Here is a 22,251-nt window from a genome sequence, read left to right on the forward strand (position 1 = left end):
CACCCTCTGCCCCTTCTCCCCGCCCCCAGCCCCTCCCCGATAGTGTAACCTCGCCCACTCTCCCCTCCACCCCGCGCCAGACCTGCCCGAGGTCCCTTTCTCGCCCCAAACTTGGAATCCTGCAGAGTTATTACTCATTCTCGTCCTCCCGCGGTTCCGAGCGTTTTCCGAGTTATTCATCGCCTCACTACACTCCTGCCCCACCCTGACTCAGTTCCTTCTCAATTTCCTCTTGTTTCTCAAATCCGTTCCTCACACTTTCCGGGAGAACCAGGTCACGTCGGCTCGAGGGTGGTGAAAGGGAAGGGTCCTCGAGAGACCAGCCCTGGTCCCCAGCCCCCGCCTGCGCGACGCACGGCCCGACTCTCTTTAGAGCTTTTGTAAACTGGGCGCTGTCCTCTGGTCTCTCGAAGGAAGAACCCGACAGTGAGATCGCGGAGGGCTTAGAATCTCGCTATTCAAAACTAGCTGTGTGGTTCCGGACTAGTCACTCAGACTCTCTGCGTGTTGGTTGCCCTCTCTGTGAGACAGGAGCGTGGGAGAGCGTGTGGCATACATAATGGCGATTGCTAAATGCCCTCGCTCCACGGACGTTACCTGAGCTCCAACCTTGTGTTCGGTACCGTGCAGCGTGAGGCTGCTCGCACCACGAGAATTATCATGATCGCATGGGGTGCGTTGGGGACCGAACCCCACTCCTCCAACGTAACGCGCGCGTGCACACACACACTATCAGACCCTGTTCCCAGCGCAGGCTTTCGGCACCCAGCCCCTACCTGGGACGCAGATCTGAACCAACAGCAGCGGCAGCAGCAGAAGCAGCAGCGGGCGGCCCATGTCCGGAGGGCGGGTTCTGTTAGCAGCCTCCCGGCCCTTCTCTCCCACTGGCCCCAGGAAGGAGAGTTTTGTGGCCCCGGGGGCTCCTCCCAGAAGGTTTGCGAAAGAGCTAGAGCGAGTCAGCACCAGATGTGTGGGCGCCTCCCCCTCCTCCCCCCACCGGCCTCCCCAAAATACTTCCCTTCCAGGGCGCCTCCTGAGCGTTGTAGGGGGGGGCGGGCTCGGCCCTGACTCACAAAGCGGTGGTCACAGCTCTGTCACCAGGCTGCCTGGGTGCAAATTCCAGCTCTCCTTCACTCTTCCCTCTCCCTCGCTGTAAAATGGGGATGAAGAGCTGGTCCTCACGGGCGTTTGAATAAGGCCGAGTAGGATTTCATGTTTCTTTTGTTAGGAGGGAGGCCGATATTGTGGTTCTGTGGGCAAATCTCTTCATCATTTAGATACATGCTGAAATACTTGGCTATGAAATGACATCGTGCCTGTATTTGCCCTAAAACACTTCAGCCCAAAGCGGGAAACAGGGCTGCGATGAAGATGGCTTTACGGTTATGCAGCGGAAACGTTCTTAGTTTTTACAGATGCTCCCTGAAGTAGTTCGGGTGAGAGCCATTGGTGCCTGTACTTACTGGAAAACACTTCAGAAGGAAATGAAAGCACAGTGGCAGACTGTGTCAATTATACCAATCCATGTGAATGGCGTTTTGGGAGCATATTCTGTCACTCTGTCTCCTTTTCTGTGTGTTTGTAAAGGACTACAGGCCCTATGGGGACCAGCAGTTAGTGTAGTGGCTATGTTGCTGGATTCCCATGTAGTCGACCGCGGTTCGAGTCCTGGACCCGGTGGTTTAAACTCACCCCGGACGCGTGTGCGTGCGTGCCCAAGATCCCGAGAGGAGAATGGAGGAGGAGGGATTGCGGCGTGGCCATCCCCCCTGGAGGGTGATTTCTCGCTTTCTGTCTCTGTCTCTCTACATCTGTCTGGTGAGCACACGCACCCTATAGCAAAAACCTCTCAAAAAAAAAAAAAAAAAAAAAAGACTGCAGGCGCTGGGAGGTGGCGTGCTTTAGTGTGCTGCTCTCCGAGGCTGACCCACACGGGCAGGCTCCAGGTCCCTGTCTGGAGAGTACACTTCCTGAGTACCCTGGGCACACGCGTGCCCGTGATCAGGGCTGATGGAGGCCGGGCGTGGGTCCTGGCATCGAGACCCGTTAAGAGCACCTATTTATCTGTCTCTCATTCACGTAATAAGTAAATACAAAAAGAGTTTTTGAGAGGGTTTTGCTATAGGGTACACGTGCTTCTCCAGAGAGATAGAAAACGAGAAATCACTAGGGGGAGAGGGGTGGCTATGCTGAAATTCCTTCTCCTCTTTTCTCTACTCGGGATCTTGGGCACGCACACACACGTGCTCAGCGTATTTCAAGCCACTGGGTCTAGGACTCGAACCACAGTCTGCCTCATGGGAGTCCAGCGTCTTAATCACCTCGCCACCTGTTGCCCCCCCCCTTTTGTTTAATTTTATGTATTCATTTATTTTAATTTGACCAAGGAGAGACACACACAGAGAGGGAAGGTGAGAATCCAAGCCACCAGGTCTGGGACTCTAACCGTAGTCAGCCGTGTGCCTTAACCACCACACCACTTGCTGGTCCCTCCCCCTCTTTTCTTTTTTGGAGAGATTTTTGCTATAGGGTGCATGCGCTTACTGGAGAGACAGAGAGAGAAAGTGAGAAATCACCACCCAGGGGCGTGGCTGCAGGCAACCCCTTCTCCTCCATTCTCTTCTCAGGATCTTGGGCACACACCACCTGCTGATCTTTGTTTTTATGACAAGTGTTGTGGGTCAGCAAGTAATGTGGAGGTTAAGGTGACTGGATCCCACGTGGCTGACTCCGTGACTCAAGTCCTGAACCCAGCATCTTGAAAATCATGCTGGACATACCCCAAATCCCCAAATCTCTCTTTTCCTCTCTCCAACAAGTGCATGTGCCTTCTAGCTATTAAAAAAAAAAAATTAAAATAAAAAGCAAGAGATGAACCAGCCCATGGACTGGTGGTTAAGGGAACTGGATCCCACATGGGCCACACTGCGTGGTTCGAGTCCCAGACCCAGTGGCTTGAAAACCACACTGGACATGTGTGCATGTGTGCCCATAATCCCAGCGGGGTGGAGAAATGGAGGAGAAACAATCGTGGTGTGACAATATCCCTTTGGGGGATGCTTTCTTCCTTTCCCTCTCTCCCCATTCTCTGGCAAGTGTATGTGCCCTTTGGCAAATTAAAAGAAACAAAGAAAAAACAATAGTTAAAACAATCTCTGGGTCTCTGACTGCCTCTGACCAGTCAGAGCAATTTAATGCAGGTGACATGCCTTAAACACATTCATTCAACACTTACCAAGGCCCTGGTTTGTGCTGGGCATTTGTCCAGGAGCTAGGGACACAGGAGGAAACAGCCAAGTCCCCACCCTTGGGCACTGCCGATGGGGTGATAAGCGTTATCTAATCTGTCACTACTGGGCAGTGACAAGCAAAGTGGAGAAAACAAAGCCAGTCTAAGGCAGTACCAAGGTGGAGTAAATAAGGAGTAGCCGAGTTGGGGGGCGATTGTGGGGACTTCCCTGAGCAGGCGCCTTTCAGCAGAGGCTGAATACAGTGAAGGAGAAAGTGGGGCAAATGTGTACCAGCAACTTTCCAGGGAGAGGGACCGAGCAGTGCAAAGGCCCTGGGGTAGGAGGGTGCCTGATGAACAGCAGAGGCCAGTGTGGCTGGAGCAGCGCGGGAGGGAGCGGGTAACGGTGATAACTCTAGCTGTGAACGGACCGTTGACTCAGTGAAGCCTTAAGCTAGTATTTAAACACACACACACACACATACACACACACACATATATTTTCATTTATCTATCTATTTGATGTGATTTTCTTTCTTTTCTTTTTTTAAAAAGAAGTTTTTGCTATAGGGCATGTGAGGTCACCAGGTTTTTTAAAAAGAAGTTTTTGCTATAGGGCATATGAGGTCACCAGGGAGACAGAGAGAGAGAGACAGAAGGCAAGAAATCACTCCCCGGGGGGATGGCCACGCCACAATCCCTTCTCCTGCAGTTTCCTCTTGGGATTTTGAGCATGCATGCACACACACCTGGCATGAGTTTTAAAGTTGCCGGGTCCAGGACTAAAAACTAAAAACTTTTAGTTTTTTTCCTATAGGGTGCGTGAGCTCGCCAGAAAGACAGAGAGAGACAGAAAGCAACCAGGACTTGACTGTGTGGGAGTCCAGGCAACATGACCATTACACCATCTGCCGGTCCCATATTTGTTGTGAGTTTCAAGCCACCGGGTCCAGGACTCAAACCACAGTCAGCCATTTGGGAATCCAGCACTTTAACCACTATGCCACCTGTGGGCCTAAGCTAATACTTTTAAAATAAGAAAAGTCCCAAGAAGGAACAAGTGGTGGTGCTAGTGGTAACCCATAGGGGAAAGGTCCTGGGTTCAAGTCCTGGGACCTCTCTGAGCATGCCAGGCACACCTATGGGCCAAGCTAGCTATCCGAAGGGTAGCTTGTGGAGTGAAGACCCTGTCTCTCTCTGTCTCGTTTTCTGTGTCCCTCTTACCCTCTAGAAGAAAAAAGAAATCTTTTTTTTTTAGTTTTGCTATAGAGTATATGAGGGGAGAGAGAAAGAGTGGGAAAGCAAGAAATCACCACGCCGCCCCAGGAGGAATGACCACATTGCAATCCCTTCTCCGGTCTCCTCTCAGGATTTTGGGCACACACACAATGTGTCTGGAGTGATTTTTAAGCCCCAGGGTCTGGGACTCAAACTGCACAGTTGGCCATGTGGAATCCAGCCACCTTAACCATCATGCCACCTAGCTGGCCCCAATAACTTCAATTTTTTTAAAAAGGTAAAGTCCTGGGGTCAGCAGGTGGCGTGGTTAAGGTGCTGGAATTCCCACATGAACTACCGTGGTTCGAGTCCTGGACCTGGTGGCTTGCTTTCTATCTCTCCCTCTCTTTCTCTGGCAAAACTCCTGTGAAAGAAATAAATAAAAATAATAATTCTTTAAAAACCAAAAGAGTAAAGTCCTAAAGAAATCCTCATTCCTAAGAGGCAGTGTACCTCAATGGTTACAAGTGTGGAAACTGGCCCAGACTGCAAGGTTTCATGTTTGCTGTGTGGCGTGACCGCCAAGCAGTTACCCAACCTCCTTGTGTTGCAAGCTTTTTTTTTTTTTTAAGTTTTTTTCCTATAGGGTGCGTGCGCTCGCCAGAAAGACAGAGACAGACAGAAAGCAAGAAATCCCTCCCCAGGGGGGATGGTCACGCCGCAATCCCTTCTCCTCCATTCTCCTCTCGGGATCTTGGGCATGCACGCACATGTACCCAGCGTGAGTTTAAGCCACCGGGTCCGGGACTCGAACCGTGGTCAACAACATGGGAGTCTAGCAACATAGCCATTACGCCAACTGCTGGTCCTAGAGAGCAGAGACAGCAAGTATCCCTCCTGGGACTGGAGTGCTGGGGAGTTGAAAGAAGGCGCCGGAGGCAGTGCCGGGCCCACCAGAGAGCTCTATGGAAATAGCAGCAGCTGTGATTACGATGTGCCCCCCCCCCACACACACACTCCAGCCCAGCCCTGCGTTTTCCCTTCCTGGAATGGGAAGGGCCTTAGAGACGTGTCATGGAGTCTGAGGTCAGCAGTTGTCACTCTGTGAAGTGGGCCACTCCCTGGCTGGGTCACCCTGGACCCAACTGTACCCTACTTTCTGAGCCTCAGTTTCCTCATCTGGAGAGGGGGTCCTTGTGGAGGCAGGAGCTGAAGACTGAATGAGATAACATATATGAGGTGGGGAGACAGAGAGTCGGGGTGTGGGTCCAGACGAGTTCGAGACCCACTCAGCCACTGCTTCTGGGTGACCCTGGGCAGAGGGCTGCACTCCACTGGTCCTCGGTTCCCCACCTGTGAAGGGGGTCTAGGGTGGGAGGGAGGCACCTGTCAGAGAGATGCAAACTCAGGTTGGAGTGTCATACGGAGCTTGGTCACTTCCTGGAGGGGTGACTTCACTGTTCTGGGCCACCATTTCCTCTTCCACTTGAGGAATGCGGGAGGTGTCTGCGGCCCACTCATCCCCACCTCAGGCTGCTCTGGGCTCCTGGACTCGCGGCCTCTTGCCCCACGTATTTCTCCGACTCCGTCTTTCTATGGGTTTAGTTCTTTTTCTTTGTCTCAGTCCTTCTTTATCGCTCTCTGTGCCTGTCTCTCTCTCTGTCTCTCTCTGTGTCTCTTTGTCCTTTTTGTCATTCTGTCTCTGTTTCTCTCTGGCTTTCTCTCTGTCTCTCCCTCAAGTGACACGCACACCTGTACATGCTGGTGACGTGTTAGGGGAGGGGCGGGCAGGGGCTGGGTGTAGTCCAGAGACCTGCAGGAATACTCCCTCCCTCCTCCTCCTGACTCACCGCCTCGCCCAGCTCCTGCCTGCCTGCTGGGGCACGGGCAAGGCCCACGGGTTTCGGGGGCTTCCCGGGAAGAGAGGAGGATTTTTTTTATTTTTGGAGAGGTTTTTTTTTTTTGCTGTAGGGTGCATGCATTTGCCAGAAAGACAGAGACAGAGAGACAGAAAGCGAGAAATCACCCCCCCCAGGGGGGATGGCCACGCCGCAATCCCTTCTTCGCCATTTTCCTCTCGGGATCTTGGGTACGCGCACACACACGCACTCGGCGTGAGTTTTAAGCCACCAGGTCCAGGACTTGAACCGTAGTCGACTACATGGGAGTCCAGCGACATAGCCATTACTCCAACCACTGGTCCCGAGAGGAAGATTTTGTGCAAAGACAGAGAGGGTGAGAGAGAGACAGGAGCAGAGACAGCAAAGAAAGGCAGAGACAACAGCAAGAGATAGAAAAAGGAGGAGAGACCGAGGGCCCCAAGGCCCAGAGAGGGAGAAACAGAGAAAGGGGAAGACACAGAGAAAGAGAGGGAGACACAGAGAAAAGGGCTAGATCTGGGGATGGAAACGGGGCGGGGAGGAGAGGAGGCCAACAGCCGACTGACTCAGTGGAAATCAGAGATCAGAGACAGAGACTCTGAGAAAGTGGCAACTGATGAAGTAGACCTCCATTTTGAACTCCTCTCTATACTGAAAACTTGCCTTCTCCTTTTTTTGCCCAAGAGTAAATAGAGTGATTGACATTCCTATTGTCTTTAAACCCCACTCCTCCTAGTTGCTGTAAAATATAATCTCCAGTCACCTGACCTTGCCCAGAGCCATGAAGACCATAGAGATGCCATTGTGTTTAGGCAGGGGCGGAACAGACCCTTAAGAATGATTAACCTGCTTGTTCTGCTTCTGTAATTTGCTTTTACTTTCTTTCTTTTTCTTTCTTTCTTTCTTTCTTTCTTTTTTTTTTTTTGAGAGGTTTTTGCTATAGGGCTTGTGCGTTTGCCAGAAAGACAGAGAGAGACTGAGAGACAGAAAGAGAAATCTCCCCCAGGGGGGGATGGCCACGCCGCAATCCCTTCTCCTCCATTCTCCTCTTGGGATCTTGGGCACACACGCACACGCGCCTGGCGTGAGTTTAAGCCACCAGGTCTGGGACTCGAACCGTGGTCAACTACATAGGAGTCCAGCGACATAGCCATTACGCCAACTGCTGGTTCCAGGGGCTGTGGGGTTTTGAGAGACATGAGTCGCCCGTATGCCACCAGCTTAATAAACTCCAATAAATTTGGCTGTGTCTGGATGTCCTCTTACTTCTCGCTGAGTAGACTACAACACTGAGAGATAAGGACAGAGACAGTGAAAGAGAAGGGGAAGAGAGGAAGAGAGAGAGGCCATGTGATTGATAGGAGTTAGAATCAATCCAGTTGCCTTCACGGACTATTTTCTAAATTCATTTATTCCATGAGTGAGAGAGAGAAATGGCCTCCCCAGCAGGGTCTTGCTCTACCCTTGGCCTCAGTCAGCCCTGGATTATGGGTTGGCATGTGCCTGGGATACTCAGGGAGGTCTCCAGACACGAACCAGCAACCTTCCCATGTGGGTCAACCTCACAAGTACTGCATGTTACCACTGCCCCACCAACCGGTCCCCCAATTGCCTTCAGGGAAAGAAAGTACAGAGACACAGAGACACTGTGTACACGTGTGTCTGTCTGGGACTCCTTCAGCCACTCACCACTGGCCTGAGGAAGATCACTCTTGTCCTGGCCCCTACTCTGGTGTGGGGTGTGAGGCCTGAATAATGGCAGAAGAGGGCTACAGCCTAGAGCCTCCCCTCTTCAGGAGAACCCAAAAGCCACATAGATGTGGCTTTTCAGTCCTTTCCAGCCCTGGCTGTCCCCTCAAAGTAGGGACCTCTCCACCCGGGTGTCCCTGGGGAGTGGAAGAACTGAGAGATCCTTAAATTTGACACCCCTTCCCCCCATTTTCCAGACAGAGAAACTGAGTCCCAAAGGAGAGTCTTTATTTTTTAAAAATAATTACTTATTTAATTTTGCTTTATTATTATTATTATTCAATTTGTCCAGAGAGAGAGAGAGAAAGCTGCCAGGTCCAGGACTTGAACCATGGTTGGCTATGTGGGAGTCCAGCATCTTAACCATCATGCCACCTACTTGCCCCAGGGAGTCTTTATTTAATTTTAATTTATTTTTTGAGAGATTTTTGCTATAGGGTGCGTGCGCTCACCAGAAAGACAGAGAGAGACAGAAAGCGAGAAATCGCCCCCCAGGGGGGATGGCCACGCCGCAATCCCTTCTCCTCATTCTCCTCTTGGGATCTTGGCCACGCATGCACACGTGCCCAGTGTGAGTTTAAGCCACTGGGTCCGGTAGTCGAACTGCGGTCGACTACGTGGGAGTTCAGCAACATAGCCGTTACGCCAACTGCTGGTCCCTATTTAATTTTAATTTTTAAAAAACTAGAAGTTTTTGTCATAGGGCACATAAGCTCACCAGAGAGAGGAGAGGGAGAGAGAGATACAGAGAGAGGGAAAGTGAGAAATCAGCCCTCAGATGGGATGGCCATGCTATGATCCTTTCTCCTCCCTCCTTCCCTTGGCGTTTTTTGGGCATGCACAACATGCCCCGTGTGATTTTTCAAGCCACCAGGTCTGGGATTTGAACCACAGATGACCATGTGGGAGTCCAGTGCCTTAACCACCACACCACCTGCTGGCCCCCCTCAGAGGGAAGTCTTTAAATGAGAGTCTCTTAATCTTATTAAGTGCATCTGTTATGCTGGGTGTTGTTCTGTTTTTATTTATTTATTTTTTTGGAGAGGTTTTTGCTATAGGGCGCATGCGCTTGCCAGATAGACAGAGAGAGACAGAGAGACAGAAAGTGACAAATCACCCCCCAGGGGGGATAGTCATGCCGCAATCCCTTCTCCTCCATTCTCGTCTTGGGATCTTGGGCACACACACACACACACACCTGGCGTGAGTTTTAAGCCACCGGGTCCAGGACGCAAACCACAGTCGACTCCGTGGGAGTCCAGCGACATAGCCATTACGCTAACTACTGGTTCCCTGTCTCTATAATTGAATCCCCACAGTAACTTATTTTACAGATGAGGAAACTGAGGCGTACAGAGGTGTGATAGGCTGAATAATGGCTCCCTAAGTTTTCCAGAGCCTAGGCCCAGGAACTTGTAAATGTTACCTTGTAAGAAAGAAGATTACTATTATTATTTTTAAATTTGCTATAGGGTGCATGCGGTCTCCGAGAGAGAGAGAGAGGGACGGAAAGAGAGAAATCACACCCTGGGGGGATGGTCATGCTGCAATCCCTTCCCCATTCTCCTCTTGGGTTTTTGGGCACACATGCACATATGCCCAGCATATTTTTCAAGTCCCTAAATCTGGTACTTTAACCACTCAGTCAGTCATATGGAATCTAGCCACCCTAACCATCATGCCACCTGCTGCCCCATCTTTTATTTTTTTTTTTTCAGTCTATTTTAATTTATTTGTTTCATAAGGGGAAGGGGATCTTCAACAGGTTCTTGTTGCACTATGATCCTTGCCCAAGCCTCTCAGCCAGCCGAGATCACAGGCATGTGGGCATGCTGGCATGTTCAGGTCGACCTGGGGTTCCAGGACCCCCTCAGGACGTCAGTGCTGCGTAGTAGTGCCTTACGGCATGCACCGCTGCAGCTGGGCCGGACTGAGGATTTGTGATCACGTTGTACCCCCTTCTCCATTTCTCCGACCTCCTGGGATTTGAGGCACACATGCACACATGCCTGGTACGGCTTTCAGGCATTCAGAGCTGGGATTCGGCCATGTGGGATCTGGCTCCCTTAGCCACTAGGCGGTGGGGCCAGCCCACTTCTGCCACACTGTATTGGCCGAAGCAGTTCCAAGACCTGCTCAAGTTTGAGGGGAGGAGAAACAGACCCTGTCTCTTGAAGGAAGTTGCTGCGCAGAATCAGTGACTATTTGCATTATGCCACGCCCCTTTTCACACGTCAGAGACTGGCAAAAATAGCACGGTCTGCCGGTACACAGAGCCGGCGATGCTGTGGGAACGCGTGCCATTCATTCCATATCATTTGTGAAAACGTAAATGGGAACAACCCTATGGAGGACAATTTTAAAATTGCTCTCAAAATTACAAATGCAGGAAAACCTTTCGACACAGCAAAACCACGTACTGCTGGTGCACACCCGAAATGCAATGGGCGCAGGGCTCATTGTTGCAGCACAGTTTGAATTACCAAATGTTGGCAAGGCACCCAACTCAGCGGGGGCTCAGTTGGGGGCAGAGGCATTTATCCAGCGGAGGGGGGGGAGGGGAAATTTTTTTTTTGAGAGGTTTGTGCTACAGAGCCCATGCGCTTGCCAGAAAGACAGAGAGACAGAAAGCAAGAAATCACCCCCCAGGGGGGACGTCCACGCTGCAATCCCTTCTCCTCCATTCTCCTCTCGTGATCTTGGGCACGCACGCACACACGCCCGGTGTGAATTTAAGCCACCAGGTCTGGGACAAAAAAAACTTGTGTGATATGGGAGCCTGTTGACTTAGCCATTACAGCAACTGCTGGTTCCAAGAAAAAGGAAATTTTATGTAATTCAAGTTTATTTATTTATTTATTTATTTATTTATTTATTTTTTGAGAGTTTTTTGCTATAGGACGTGTGCGCGCACCAGAAGGACAGAGAGACAGAAAGCAAGAAATCATCCCCCAGTGGGGGTGGCCATGTGGCAATCCTTTCTCCTCCATTCTCCTCTTGGGATCTTGGGCACACATGCACACGCGCCTGGGCATGAGTTTAAGCCACCGGGTCTGGGACTCAAACCACCGTCAACTACATGGGAGTCCAGTGACATAGCCATTACTCTAACTGCTGGTCCTTCAGGTTATGTTATTCTCAAGAGGAAAATACCAGGGGCAGAATAGTGTGTTCAGTACCCTGCCACTTGTATATAAAAGGGAGGGGTATGCTCGTATTTGCTTATATGGGGGGTCTTCCCCCCACTTCGTGGAAAGTGAAATTAAAGTATAAGTCTATTTTGGTGCAGAATTTTTTTGAGGTTTGGTCCCATGGCCTGATGGTTAAGGGAGTAAGGGTGTCAGATCTCACATAGCTAACTACCCAGTACAAGTCCCAGCCCCAATAGCTTGAAAAACATACCAGGTGTGTGTGTGTGTGTGTGTGTGTGTGTGTGTGTGTGCATGCACCTAGCGTCTGACAGGATGGAGAAGGGACTGTGGTATGGTCTCGCCTCACTGGGGGAATGCTTTCTCCCTCTCCCTCTCACCCTCTCTGTTTCTACCTCTGGTGAGCACATGCGCCCCCTGGCTTATAAATAAACAAAAAAATCCATTCATAGTTTTTTTTTTTTTTTTTTTTTTAGAGGTTTTTGCTATAGGGCACGTGCACTCGCCAGAGAGACAGAGAGAGAGACAGAGAGATAGAAAGCGAGAAATCACCCCCCAGGAGGGATGGCCACACTGCAATCCCTTCTCCTCCATTCTCCTCTCGGGATCTTGGGCATGCACATACATGCGCCTGGCATGAGTTTAAGCCACCGGGTCTAGGACGCGAACCGCGGTCGACTACATGGGAGTCCAGCGACATAGCCATTACGCTAACTGCTGGTCCCAGTTTTTTTTCTCTATCTCTCTCTCTCTCTTATTAAATAATACAGTTGTAATTTATTTTATGTATATATGATATAGTAAATAATAACATTTTATTTCTAGTGTTTTGGGTACTGTAACATCAAAAATATATGTAGGTACATTTTACTCTTACAGAATTTCAGATTTTTTTTCTTTTTGGAGAGATTTTTGCTATAGGGTGTGTGTGCTCACCAGAAAGACAGAGGGAGACAGAGAGACAGAAAGTGAGAAATCACCCCCCAGGGGGGATGGCCACGCCACAATCCCTTCTCCTCCATTCTCCTCTTGGGATCTTGGGCACACACACACATGCGCCCGGCGTGAGTTTAAGCCCCCAGGTCTGGGACTTGAACCACGGTCGACTACGTGGGAGTCCAGCGACATAGCCATTACGCCCAGTGCTGGTCCCGAGAATTTCAGAGTTCTTAATCTGCTTTGGTGATTGTCAAATGAAAATACTTTATCAATGGGGACAGCAGACGATGGCGTTGGGGTGCTGGACTCCCACATGGCTGACCACTGTTCAAATCCTGAATCTGGTGGCTTGTTTTCTCTCTCCCTCTCTCTCTGTCTCTGGTGAGCGCACATGCCCTATAGCAAACATAATAGTAAAAAAAAATTAATAATGATAATAAATAAAGTAAATAAATAATTTAGAAAAAGAATATATTTTATAAAAAATAAAGTTGTTTTTCTTTTTTTATATAGTGTTTTTATAACGCAGAGTTTCCCTGAACTTTTGAAAACCCCTTGTACATGCGTTAAATAACTCGTCTGGTGTGGCCTTGCTTCCAGATTTCACATTCAGGCAGGGAAACGTCCCTTCCCTGCTGGCCTGCCCTTCACTCTTTACTCTACAGGCCTCGTGTTCTGGACTGTTTACCCAGCCCGAGTTATCAGCCCAGAGATAAAGTCTGAGGAGCCTGGTTTCTTCGAGTCATGAGGCACCAGGAGCTGCGCCCTCCTCCCTGGATTCCTCTGGGGGACTCCCTTTCCCTTCTCCCCAGCTTTCCTGAACCAAGAGGTTCTGGGTCTTCCTGGGGAGGAGGTGAGCAGAGTCCCTGAACTTCTGCCCTCCTCAGCACCCCATCAGGAAAAGCCACCTCTAGGCTCCACGTTTTCCTCTTTGGGGTTGGCACCTTCCAAAGCAAACTTGATTGTACACTGTGATTGAGGGGCCCCGCCCGGGAGTCTGGGAGGCCTTGACGTGCTTGTGGGTCACCTTGGACTGGTCCTTCCTCTTGCCTCTTGCTGGGGATCTCTCCTCTGAGCTAAGGGGAGAGGCCAGCCTCAGTCTGCCCCAGGCACACCGCTAAACATCAGTGATGACGGTGCCGGTGACGATGACAATGACAATGACAGCAGCGCCACTGTCTGTGTCCCAAGTGTTCTCCCTCCATCAGCTCATTTAATCCACTCAGCTGCCCTTGGCGGAGCTGCCGTTTTACAAAGGAGGAAGCTGGGTTTGGATAGGTAAAGGGTCTTACTCAAGACCACCCAGCTTGGAATTAGCATAACTGGAATTTGAGCCCAGGCCTGTTACCCTTTCTCTTTCTCTTTCTCTCTCTTTTAAAATTATTTATTTATTCATTTATTTTGAAGAGACAGAGAGAGAGAGAGAAGGTGAGAAGGCAAGCCACCAGGTCTAGGACTCAAACCCTGGTTGGCCATGTGGGAGTGTCCAGCGCCTTAACCACCATGCCACCTGCCAGGCCCTCTGTTAATTACACTAACTGCTGGTCCCTGTCATCTTTTCTCTATGTGTGTTGGTTCCCTGGAAGCCTGAGCATCAGCCACTACTACAAATCCCCCCAACACTAACTGAGCCACCATTTGTGGAGCACTTACTGTAACCCGGGCCCCAGGACACACCCATTTAGCAGATGAACACAAGGAGGCCCCAAAGAGGAGAAAGGGACACCCCTAAAGTTACACCTCAAAGGTGAGGCAGGTGGAGAGCTGAAGTTATGAAGGAGTAACTTCCTCAGGGACAGGACAAGCACCAGAGCCAGAAGGACCCTTGAGGGAGGAGAGGGACTGTTGAAATTGACCATCTTCCCATGGAATAGATGCAAAAATCAAGGTGGCCCGGTCCAGAGCAGGAGGGCGACACAGGCTTATCCAGCCGGGACAGGACGATTCCCTCTTGGTGAAGCCCCAAGGTCGGGTCAGACAGGCCTGGGTTCCAGTCCTGGTGGTGCCAACTTCCCCACTTGGTGGCCCACGGACAGGGCTTTGACTACCAGAGCCTGAACATCAGCTCAGCTTCCTTCTCTGTAAAAACAGGAAACCTGGGGCTGACCTCAAGGTACCGGTTTTTACCATTTCAGCTGTATTCAGATTCCATTGATACAAATCTGCTGCCTTGAGCCCTTGACTGCTGCCATGGCTTCTCTGTCCCCCCAAACGTCCCCATGTTCCAGCTAGAAGGGCCCCTGGAGGCTCTCAGAACGCTCCTCTAGTGACCAGGCAGAAACTTCACTTCCGCCATAGCCTGGACTCATGGAGGACCGAATGTTTCGAATGTCACTTCTAGGGTTAACGGGGGTGACCAGTAGGACCAGGGTAAGAGTCAGTGGGTCTGCATGGCGTGACCAGCAAACAACCAACAATAGAAGTGAGAACCACCGTCTGTCCTTGGCCTTACCAGGCAGCCTCGAACTTCTCCCACATGCCTCTCAGGCCTCCGTTTCCCCATCTCGATGCTCTCTCAGTCCCTCCCCGGCCAGGGAGGCAGGTGGGGCCCTATCTCCCCAGCCTATTTGCTCTCCCTCCTCCGGCTGCCACCCTGGCCAAGGCCCTTGGATAAAAGGCCAGGGCACCTGTGAGCTGCTTCCTCCTCCCTTTGGACCATGCTCCGGCTCCTGCCTGCCCTGGCGCTCCTGGGGGCGCTGGCTGCCCCGGCGGGTGAGTGGGACGTGGGACGTCACTTCTCAGAGAGGGAAAGGGTCAGTCCAAGATCCCATGGGTGGTGGGCGTGCAGCTTCCAAGCCCAAGCCCCGGATCTTCCCATCTGGCTCGTTGTCTAGCAGAGGCAGCTCGACAGAGTGGTCGGGAACATGGCCGCCCGGGTTAGAATCCTGCCTGTGCCTCTCCTTAGCTGTGTGACCCTGGGAAAGCTTCTAGACCTCTCTGAGCCTCAGTCTCCCCACCTGTGAAATGAAGGTAATAATGACCCTGCTTCAGAGGGTTGTCCGGGGCATTCATGAACATGTTTGTGGATCTCAGAACAGAACCAAGGCTGGCAGCAGCCTTGTTTGAGGGTGGGCTCTTATTGGTATCCAGGGGCGGTTACTCTTAACCTTTTTGTTTGTTTGTTTGTTTTAATTTCCTGTTCTTTATTTTTTATATTTTCATTGTTATTATTTTATTTTAGTTTTTATTTTGAAGTTGACCAGAGAGAGAGAGAGAGAGGATGCAAGTGAAAAGGCAAGCTGTCAGGTCCGGGACTTGAACCGCAGTCAGCCATGTGGGAGTCCAGCCGCTTTTATCCCCTACTCCACCTGCTGGCCCTCCTGTTCTTTTTTTGGAGAGGTTTTATTGCTACAGGGCGCGTGCGCTCGCCAGACAGACAGAGAGAGACAGAAAGTGAGAAATCACCCCCCCAGGGGGATGGCCATGCCGCAATCCCTTCTCCTCCATTATCCTCTCGGGATCTTGAGCACGCATACACACGTGACCGGCGTGAGTTTAAGCCACCGGGTCCAGGACGCGAACCGCCTTTGACTGCATGGGAGTCCAGCAACATAGCCATTACGCCAACTGCTGGTCCTGCCCTCCTGTTCTTTATTGACAATAGAGGACATGGATGTGCGTGGAAGAGGGAGGGAGTGAGAGAGAGAGAGAAGTGTTCTCCACAGGGTCTGGTCCCACCAGGATTCCTTTCCTCCAGACCCCAACCCCGAGGACCTTGGGCCCTCGTTTGCGTGCCTGGTGTGTTTGGGACTTACTGGGCTAGAAGTTTGAACCTCAGGTTCCAAGTGGGATCTGGCTCCCCTTGGGCAACGCATTACTTCTCAGCCGACTAGTGCCACTGAACTGGTCCGCTTTTTTTTCTTCAAGTTTATTTTATTAATGCTAGAGAGCATATGCACAGGCATGAGGAGAGGAAGAGAGAGACAGAGAGACAGAGAGACAGGGACCCCCTCACCCGGGCCTCATCATGCTGCAGTCCCCTTTCTCTGGCCCATCAGCTCCTCAGGACCTGGGGCACGGGTGTGTGTTTTCAAGCCGACCCAGGGATCTGAACCCATGGTCGTTTGTGTGGCTTGCACACTGCAGTTCGATTCAGAGCAGGCCATCCGTTGGGTCCGTTGTTATTATCCCGTTCCCTGACCTGCTGGTCTCCCCTGGCCCCTAATTCCGTCGACTTTCCCTTGGCTAAGAGTGAAGGGACATGAGTCCTAGCCAGGACTTCACTGCGCGATCTTGAATGGGACCCTGAACCCCTGGCCTGTTTCCTCATCTCTAACAGGATGGTGCATAATGCAGTCGGCAGTTTTTAGACTGTGTGTCCCAAAGCCTGGAAGTTTCCTCGAAGAGCCCAGGGACCTCTCTGGAGGTCAGGAAAAAGGCAGACTGACTAGACAGAGTTTCTCCAGATCAGCTGCGAAAAGGAAATTCCATTTTTTATTTTGATTTTTTTTACATTTCTACCATAGAGTGTGTGCTCTCTCTAGAGAGAGACAGAGAAAGAGGGACAGTGAGAGATCACCCCCCCAGGGCAATCCCTTCTCCTCCATTTCCTCTGGGATTTTGAGCATGCACACACATGTGCCCAGCATGACTTGAAGCCGCTAGATCTGGGACTTACACTGCGTCATTGACCATGTGGGATTCTGCCATCTGCTGGCCCATAGTTTAATTTTTAATTTAATTTGAATTTTTCAAGAATTATTTTATTTAAATTTATTTATTTATTTTATTTTGACCAGAGAGGGACAGAGTGAGAGTAATTGTGGAAGTGAGAAAGCAAGCCACCAGGTCTGGGACTTAAACCTTGTTTGGTCATGTGGGAGTCCAGTGCCCTAACCACCACACCACCCACTGGCCCCTAATTTTTTTCTTTTTTTAGCATTATTTTTTTCAATATTTTCAGAGAGAGACACACACAGAGATAGAGAGAGAAAGAGAGAGAGGGAAAGTGAGAAAGCAAGCCTCCAGGTCCAGGATTTGAAAAATGGTTGGCTATGTAGGAGTCCGGCGTCCTTAACCACCACAGCACCTACCAGCCCAAACTGACCCCTAACTTTTGAAAAGTTTATTTCTGGGGCTGGCAAGTAGCATGATGGTTAAATCCAGGTAGCTCTGGATTCCCACATGGCCGACCGCAGTTCAAGTCCTAGATCTGGCAGCTTCCTTTCTCCCTTTCTCTTTCTCTCTCTGTTTGTGTCTGGTCAAATTTAAAAAATAACAATAATAACAAATGGAATTAAATAAATAAATACTTCTTTTTAAGAAAAAAGTTTATTTCTTCTGGGACCAGCATTTGGCGTAATGGCTATGTCGCTGAACTCCATGTAGTCGACCGCGGTTCGAGTCCTGGACCAGGTGGCTTAAACTCATGCTGGGTGCGTGTGTGTGTGTGTGCCCAAGATCCTGAGAGGAGAATGGAGGAGAAGGGATTGCGGCATGGCCATCCCCCCTGGGGGGTGATTTCTCGCTTTCTGTCTCTCTGTCTCTGTCTTTCTGGCGAGCGCATGTGCCCTATAGCAAAAACCTCTCCAGGAAAAAAGAAAAGAAAAGAAAAGAAAAAAGTTTATTTCTCCCATAAGTGAAAGAGAGAGAGACAGCACCTCAACAGGGCCCTGATGCCATGATCCACACCCAGTCTGTCAGCCTGGACCATGGCCGTGTGTGTGCCCAACGCTCTCAAGGAGGTCTCTGGATGGGAACCCAGAACCCTCCCAGGTTGGTCAGCCTGGCAGGGCATCTGTTTTATGGCTGCTCCTCTGTCCAGATCCTCATTCATTTAAATGTTTTTTTTTTTGTTTGCTAGCTTCTTTTTTTTTTAGAGAGAAACTTTTCCTATAGGGAGCGTGTGCTCGCCAGAAAGACGGAGAGACAGAAAGTGAGAAATCACCCCCTGGGAGGGGGATGGCCATGCTGCAATCCCTTCTCCTCCACCCTCCTCTTGAGATTCTGGTCACACACGTGTACACGCCCAGTGTGAGCTTTAAGCTGCCGGGTCCAGGACTAAAACCACAGTCGGCTACGTGGGAGTCCAGTGACGTAGTCCAGTAACCCATCTGCTAGTCCCTGTTCACATGTTTTTAAGACAAGGTCTTGCCATTGGGCGATCCTCCTGCCTCAGCCTTCCAGCTGGGACCTAAGTACGCCGCATTCTTCAGACAAGGTCTCACGGTGTCGCCCAGGCCGGCCTCGAGCTGGCGATCCTTCTGCCTCAGTCTCCTGAGACTCTGGACTACAGCGTACACCATGTACACCACGCCTGGCCTTTAGGTTGGACGGGAACCAAAGGAGGCCTCCCATGCGGTTGCAGTCTGTGGAGCACCAGCTGCCCACCCTGCTGGGGCTGGAAATTCCACTTTTATCTGATCAATCTGGGCCTGGCAGGGAGCCGTTGTTTGGCGAGCACCACCGTTTCCCTGGGGAGAGCTGATCAGTTAGGTGGAAGTGGCAGCAGCTCTGGTTGGGAGCTTCTGGGATTCCGACCTCCAAGACTTTGCCCATCCACTTCCTCCACTAAGAATGCCATTCCCATTACTCCAGGAAAATATCCCAGGAAAATCTTCCTTTATCTTCTCCCAAACCTCCCACCCCAACCCTTCGTCCTGTTCCTGAATCTTGTGTGAGCATGTCTTCCATTTTGCTGTTGTTGTTATAGGGTACGTGCGCTTGTCAGAGAGAGACAGAGAGAGAGGGAGGGCACAAAGCACCCTGCAGGGCGAATGGTCACGCCAGGCCAGGGCTCTACCCATGCAGCTGGTCTTAAGGGATCCAGCGCCTTAACTACCAGGTCAGGGAGCCGGCCCAATCATCTCTTCTTTCTCCTCTTCCACAGGAACTTCCAAGACGTGTCCAGCCTGCTCTTCACCGCAAAACTGCGCTGAGATCGTTTGTCCTTCCTCCCAGGACTCCTGCTTGTTTAGCCAGATGCCACTGGGTGGGGGACCTGGTGGCCAGGGAGGGTGGCCAGGGAGGGCAGATAGGGAGGGCAGACCAAGCACGTGGGCAGGGATTGGAGGGGAGGGGCATGGGCAGGCTGGGCTTTGCAAAGTTGGCCTGGTAGCTCAGCTCAGTGCCCCGGGTGCATCAAGACCTAGATTGGCCTCTGGGGATTGCTATGGAGGGGGCTGAGGTCCCAGAGGGCTTTGGAATGGGGGTGGGGGACTCTGATTTCCCCTCCTTGATCTCTATCTCCAGAAAATGGGACTGTCATCGAGCACGGTTCATGTGTGGCTCCTGGGGAGTGCCAAGAAGGTGTCTACAGCCTGACCTATGGCCCCGGCTCAAGCCTCTGGGTCAGCACAGTGTGTTGTGAAAACAACTGCAGCAGCCCACTGGGACACGGTTTGTTGGCAGGACCTGGGACACATACCGGGAAGGGGTGTCAAGGGGACTCGGCCTTGATTTCCAGCTCTGCAGCTTCCTTTCTGGCTGATCGAGGCTGGAAAGAGAACCTTAGATTTCCTAGCTGGACAATGGCTGTGGAATACGTTTTGCAGGGGGCGGGGGGGGGGGGGGCCGCAACCCATGGCACGCGGGGGGGGGGCGGCACTCCATGCTCTGTAGCATATTGAATGACTGAGGGACACGAGAGAAGTCCAGGACGCTTTTGTCTTCTTAGAAAGGGACTCCCTGAAGGGCAGTCAAGCAAAACAAGACATTTTGTAGGTGGTAAGAGGCCCAGGTCTAAGGTGACCCCAGCCAGGAGCCCAAGGTGCAAACTTTAAGGAGGCACTCTGATTCAGGAGCTGACCCTGCACTTGCATGAACCGGAGAGTTAGTGCCTCCTTAAATTTTTTTTTTTTTTGGAGAGATTTTTTTGCTATAGGGCGCAAGTGCTGCTAGAGACAGAAGGTGAGAAATCAACCCCAGGGGGGATGGACAAATTGCAATCTCTTCTTCTCCATTCTCCTCTCGGGATCTTGGGCACACATGCACACATATCTGGTATGAGTTTTAAGCTGCCGGGTCCGGGACTTGAACCATGGTTGACTGCATGGGAGTCCAGAAATGTAACCATTATGCCATTTGCTGGCCCTGTCTCCTTAAATTTTGCACCACCGACTTCACACTTTACCTGGCCCTGGGCGGTGATAAAGATCACTTTTTGTTGCTTGGTTACTTCTTCAAGTAGTAAGATTTGGCAACAGGGAGCTGAGGTGATCGGGGCTCCTAGGCATCCTTTCAAAGCACTGGGATTTCCCTCCTCCTAAATCAGTTCCTCAACCATATATAGCCCCCAGGTCCGAGGTGAGGGGCAGGCATGCTTTTCAGTATATGCCATGCCCGTTATAACTGCACTAAAAGAATTCCTGTGTGTACAGATTGGCGGAACCACACCAAAACATGCCTAGTGAGTATCATTTGGGAGCAGATCTGTCCAATAGACATAGCATGTGAGCCATATATGTAATTAAACTTTTTTCTCTTAACAGTAGTCATATTAAAAACTGCAAGGAGGGGCTAGCATGTGGCACCGTAGTTAAAGAGCTGGATCTCATATGGCCCATTATGTGGTTTTGAGTCCCAGGCCTGGTGGCTTGAAACTCACACTGGATGTGTGTGGGTGCATGCCCCAAATCCCAAACAGAGGCAAGGGGATGCGGCATGGCCATCCTCCCTGGGGGGTGCTTTCTTACTTTCCCTTTCTCTGTCTCTCTCCAGTAAGTGTGTGCACCCTATGACAAAAACCTAAAAAACAAAAACAAAACAAAAAACAAGTAAAAGGAGGCCCAGTCTCAGTAGTGCATACTGATAGAAACTGCCTGGCAGGCAGAGGCCATCCGGAAGGCCCACGTTGTGTCCTGGTCTACGCTAAAAGCAGGGTGAGCTGGAGCCAGCAAGCGGGACAGTAGTTAAGACTCTGCATCTCACATGGCCAGCTCTGCAGTTTGAGTCCCAGACTTGACAGCTTGAAAAACACACTGGGTGCTAATGCGGGCATGCCCAAAATCCTGAGAGGAAAATAGAGGAGAAGAGATGGAAGCATGGCCATCCCCCCGGGGGGTGCTTTCTCACTTTCTCTCTGTCTTTCTCAGACAAGTGCATGCACCCTCTGACAAAATTAAATACATGAATAAAATAGCATTTCAATGTGTATGAGGAAATTTCAAAAAGCTTTTGGAGAGGCCAGCAGGTGGTGTGATGGCCTGGACTCCTGCATGACCGACAGTGGTTCAAGTCCTGGGCCTGATAGCTTGCTTTCCCTCTCTCTCTGGTAAGCATATGTGCTCTATTGCAAATTTAAAAAATAATAATAAATACATAATTATTGAAAAACAAAAAAAAGCTTTTGTAAAAATTGAAATATGAGTTTATTTTGGTACAAACATTTTTAAAAATCCATGCATATTTTTTATAATAGGCATTTTCCTTAAACTTTTTTTTTAACAAGGGATTCTCAATAAGATTTTTTTTAATTTTACAATTAAAATATGAATTTATTTTGGTACAAAACCTTTTTGAACTCATACATAGTTTTCCCACTGCATGTATTCCCATGAGTTTTTTTTTTTTTAATTTTTTTTTTTTGAGAGGTTTTTGCTATAGGGTGCATGTCGTCACCAGAAAGAGAGAGAGAGACAGAGAGACAGAAAGCGAGAAATCACCCCCCCGGGAGGATGGCCACACTGTAATCCCTTCTCCTCCATTCTCCTCTTGGGATCATGGGCACGCTCACACACGCGCCCGGCATGAGTTTAAGTCACTGGGTTCGGTCCTCAAACCGCAGTCGACTATATGGGAGTCCAGCGACATAGCCATTACGCTAACTGCTGGTCCCAAACTTTTTAAAAATTAATTAATTTACATTCATTCTCTAAGCATTGTCACAGTATACAACATGTAATTTCCCATCCAGAATATACTGTATAGTGGTTTACTCATGCATGTTATCATCAATAATATTCCATTTCTTATTTCATATATATATGTGTGTGTGTATATATATATGTTTTTTTTTAAACCCCTATTTCTGACCCTCTACCCTTTCCTACCCTCCTCCCACACTATATCTGGTGTCTACAGTTGTTTTCCATTTCTTTTCCCCCTACATTTTATTGATCACACAGTTTCTCATATATATATATATATA

At 50.2% G+C, this 22,251-nt stretch overlaps 2 protein-coding genes across 3 annotated transcripts in view; one reads left to right on the forward strand and one right to left on the reverse strand.

Annotated features, from left to right (window-relative positions):
- Positions 1 to 910, reverse strand: part of PLAUR (plasminogen activator, urokinase receptor) — a 23,896-nt gene extending 22,986 nt beyond the window's left edge. For both annotated transcript variants that reach the window (XM_027766820.1, XM_006142030.3), the window contains exon 1: positions 777 to 910. In XM_027766820.1, the coding sequence (XP_027622621.1) occupies positions 777 to 837 (61 nt within the window). In that variant the 5' untranslated portion in view covers positions 838 to 910. The remainder of the gene's footprint in view (positions 1 to 776) is intronic.
- Positions 911 to 14,821: 13,911 nt separating this feature from the next.
- Positions 14,822 to 22,251, forward strand: part of LOC102481749 (uncharacterized) — a 24,173-nt gene continuing 16,743 nt past the window's right edge. Inside the window, exons 1-3 of the mRNA XM_006142144.1 lie at positions 14,822 to 14,876; positions 18,994 to 19,095; positions 19,356 to 19,502. Coding sequence (XP_006142206.1) covers positions 14,822 to 14,876; positions 18,994 to 19,095; positions 19,356 to 19,502 — 304 coding nt within the window. The remainder of the gene's footprint in view (positions 14,877 to 18,993; positions 19,096 to 19,355; positions 19,503 to 22,251) is intronic.

This window comes from Tupaia chinensis, unplaced genomic scaffold (genome assembly GCF_000334495.1).
Source record: "Tupaia chinensis unplaced genomic scaffold, TupChi_1.0 Scaffold000067_1, whole genome shotgun sequence".
NCBI classification, from domain to species: Eukaryota; Metazoa; Chordata; class Mammalia; order Scandentia; family Tupaiidae; genus Tupaia; species Tupaia belangeri.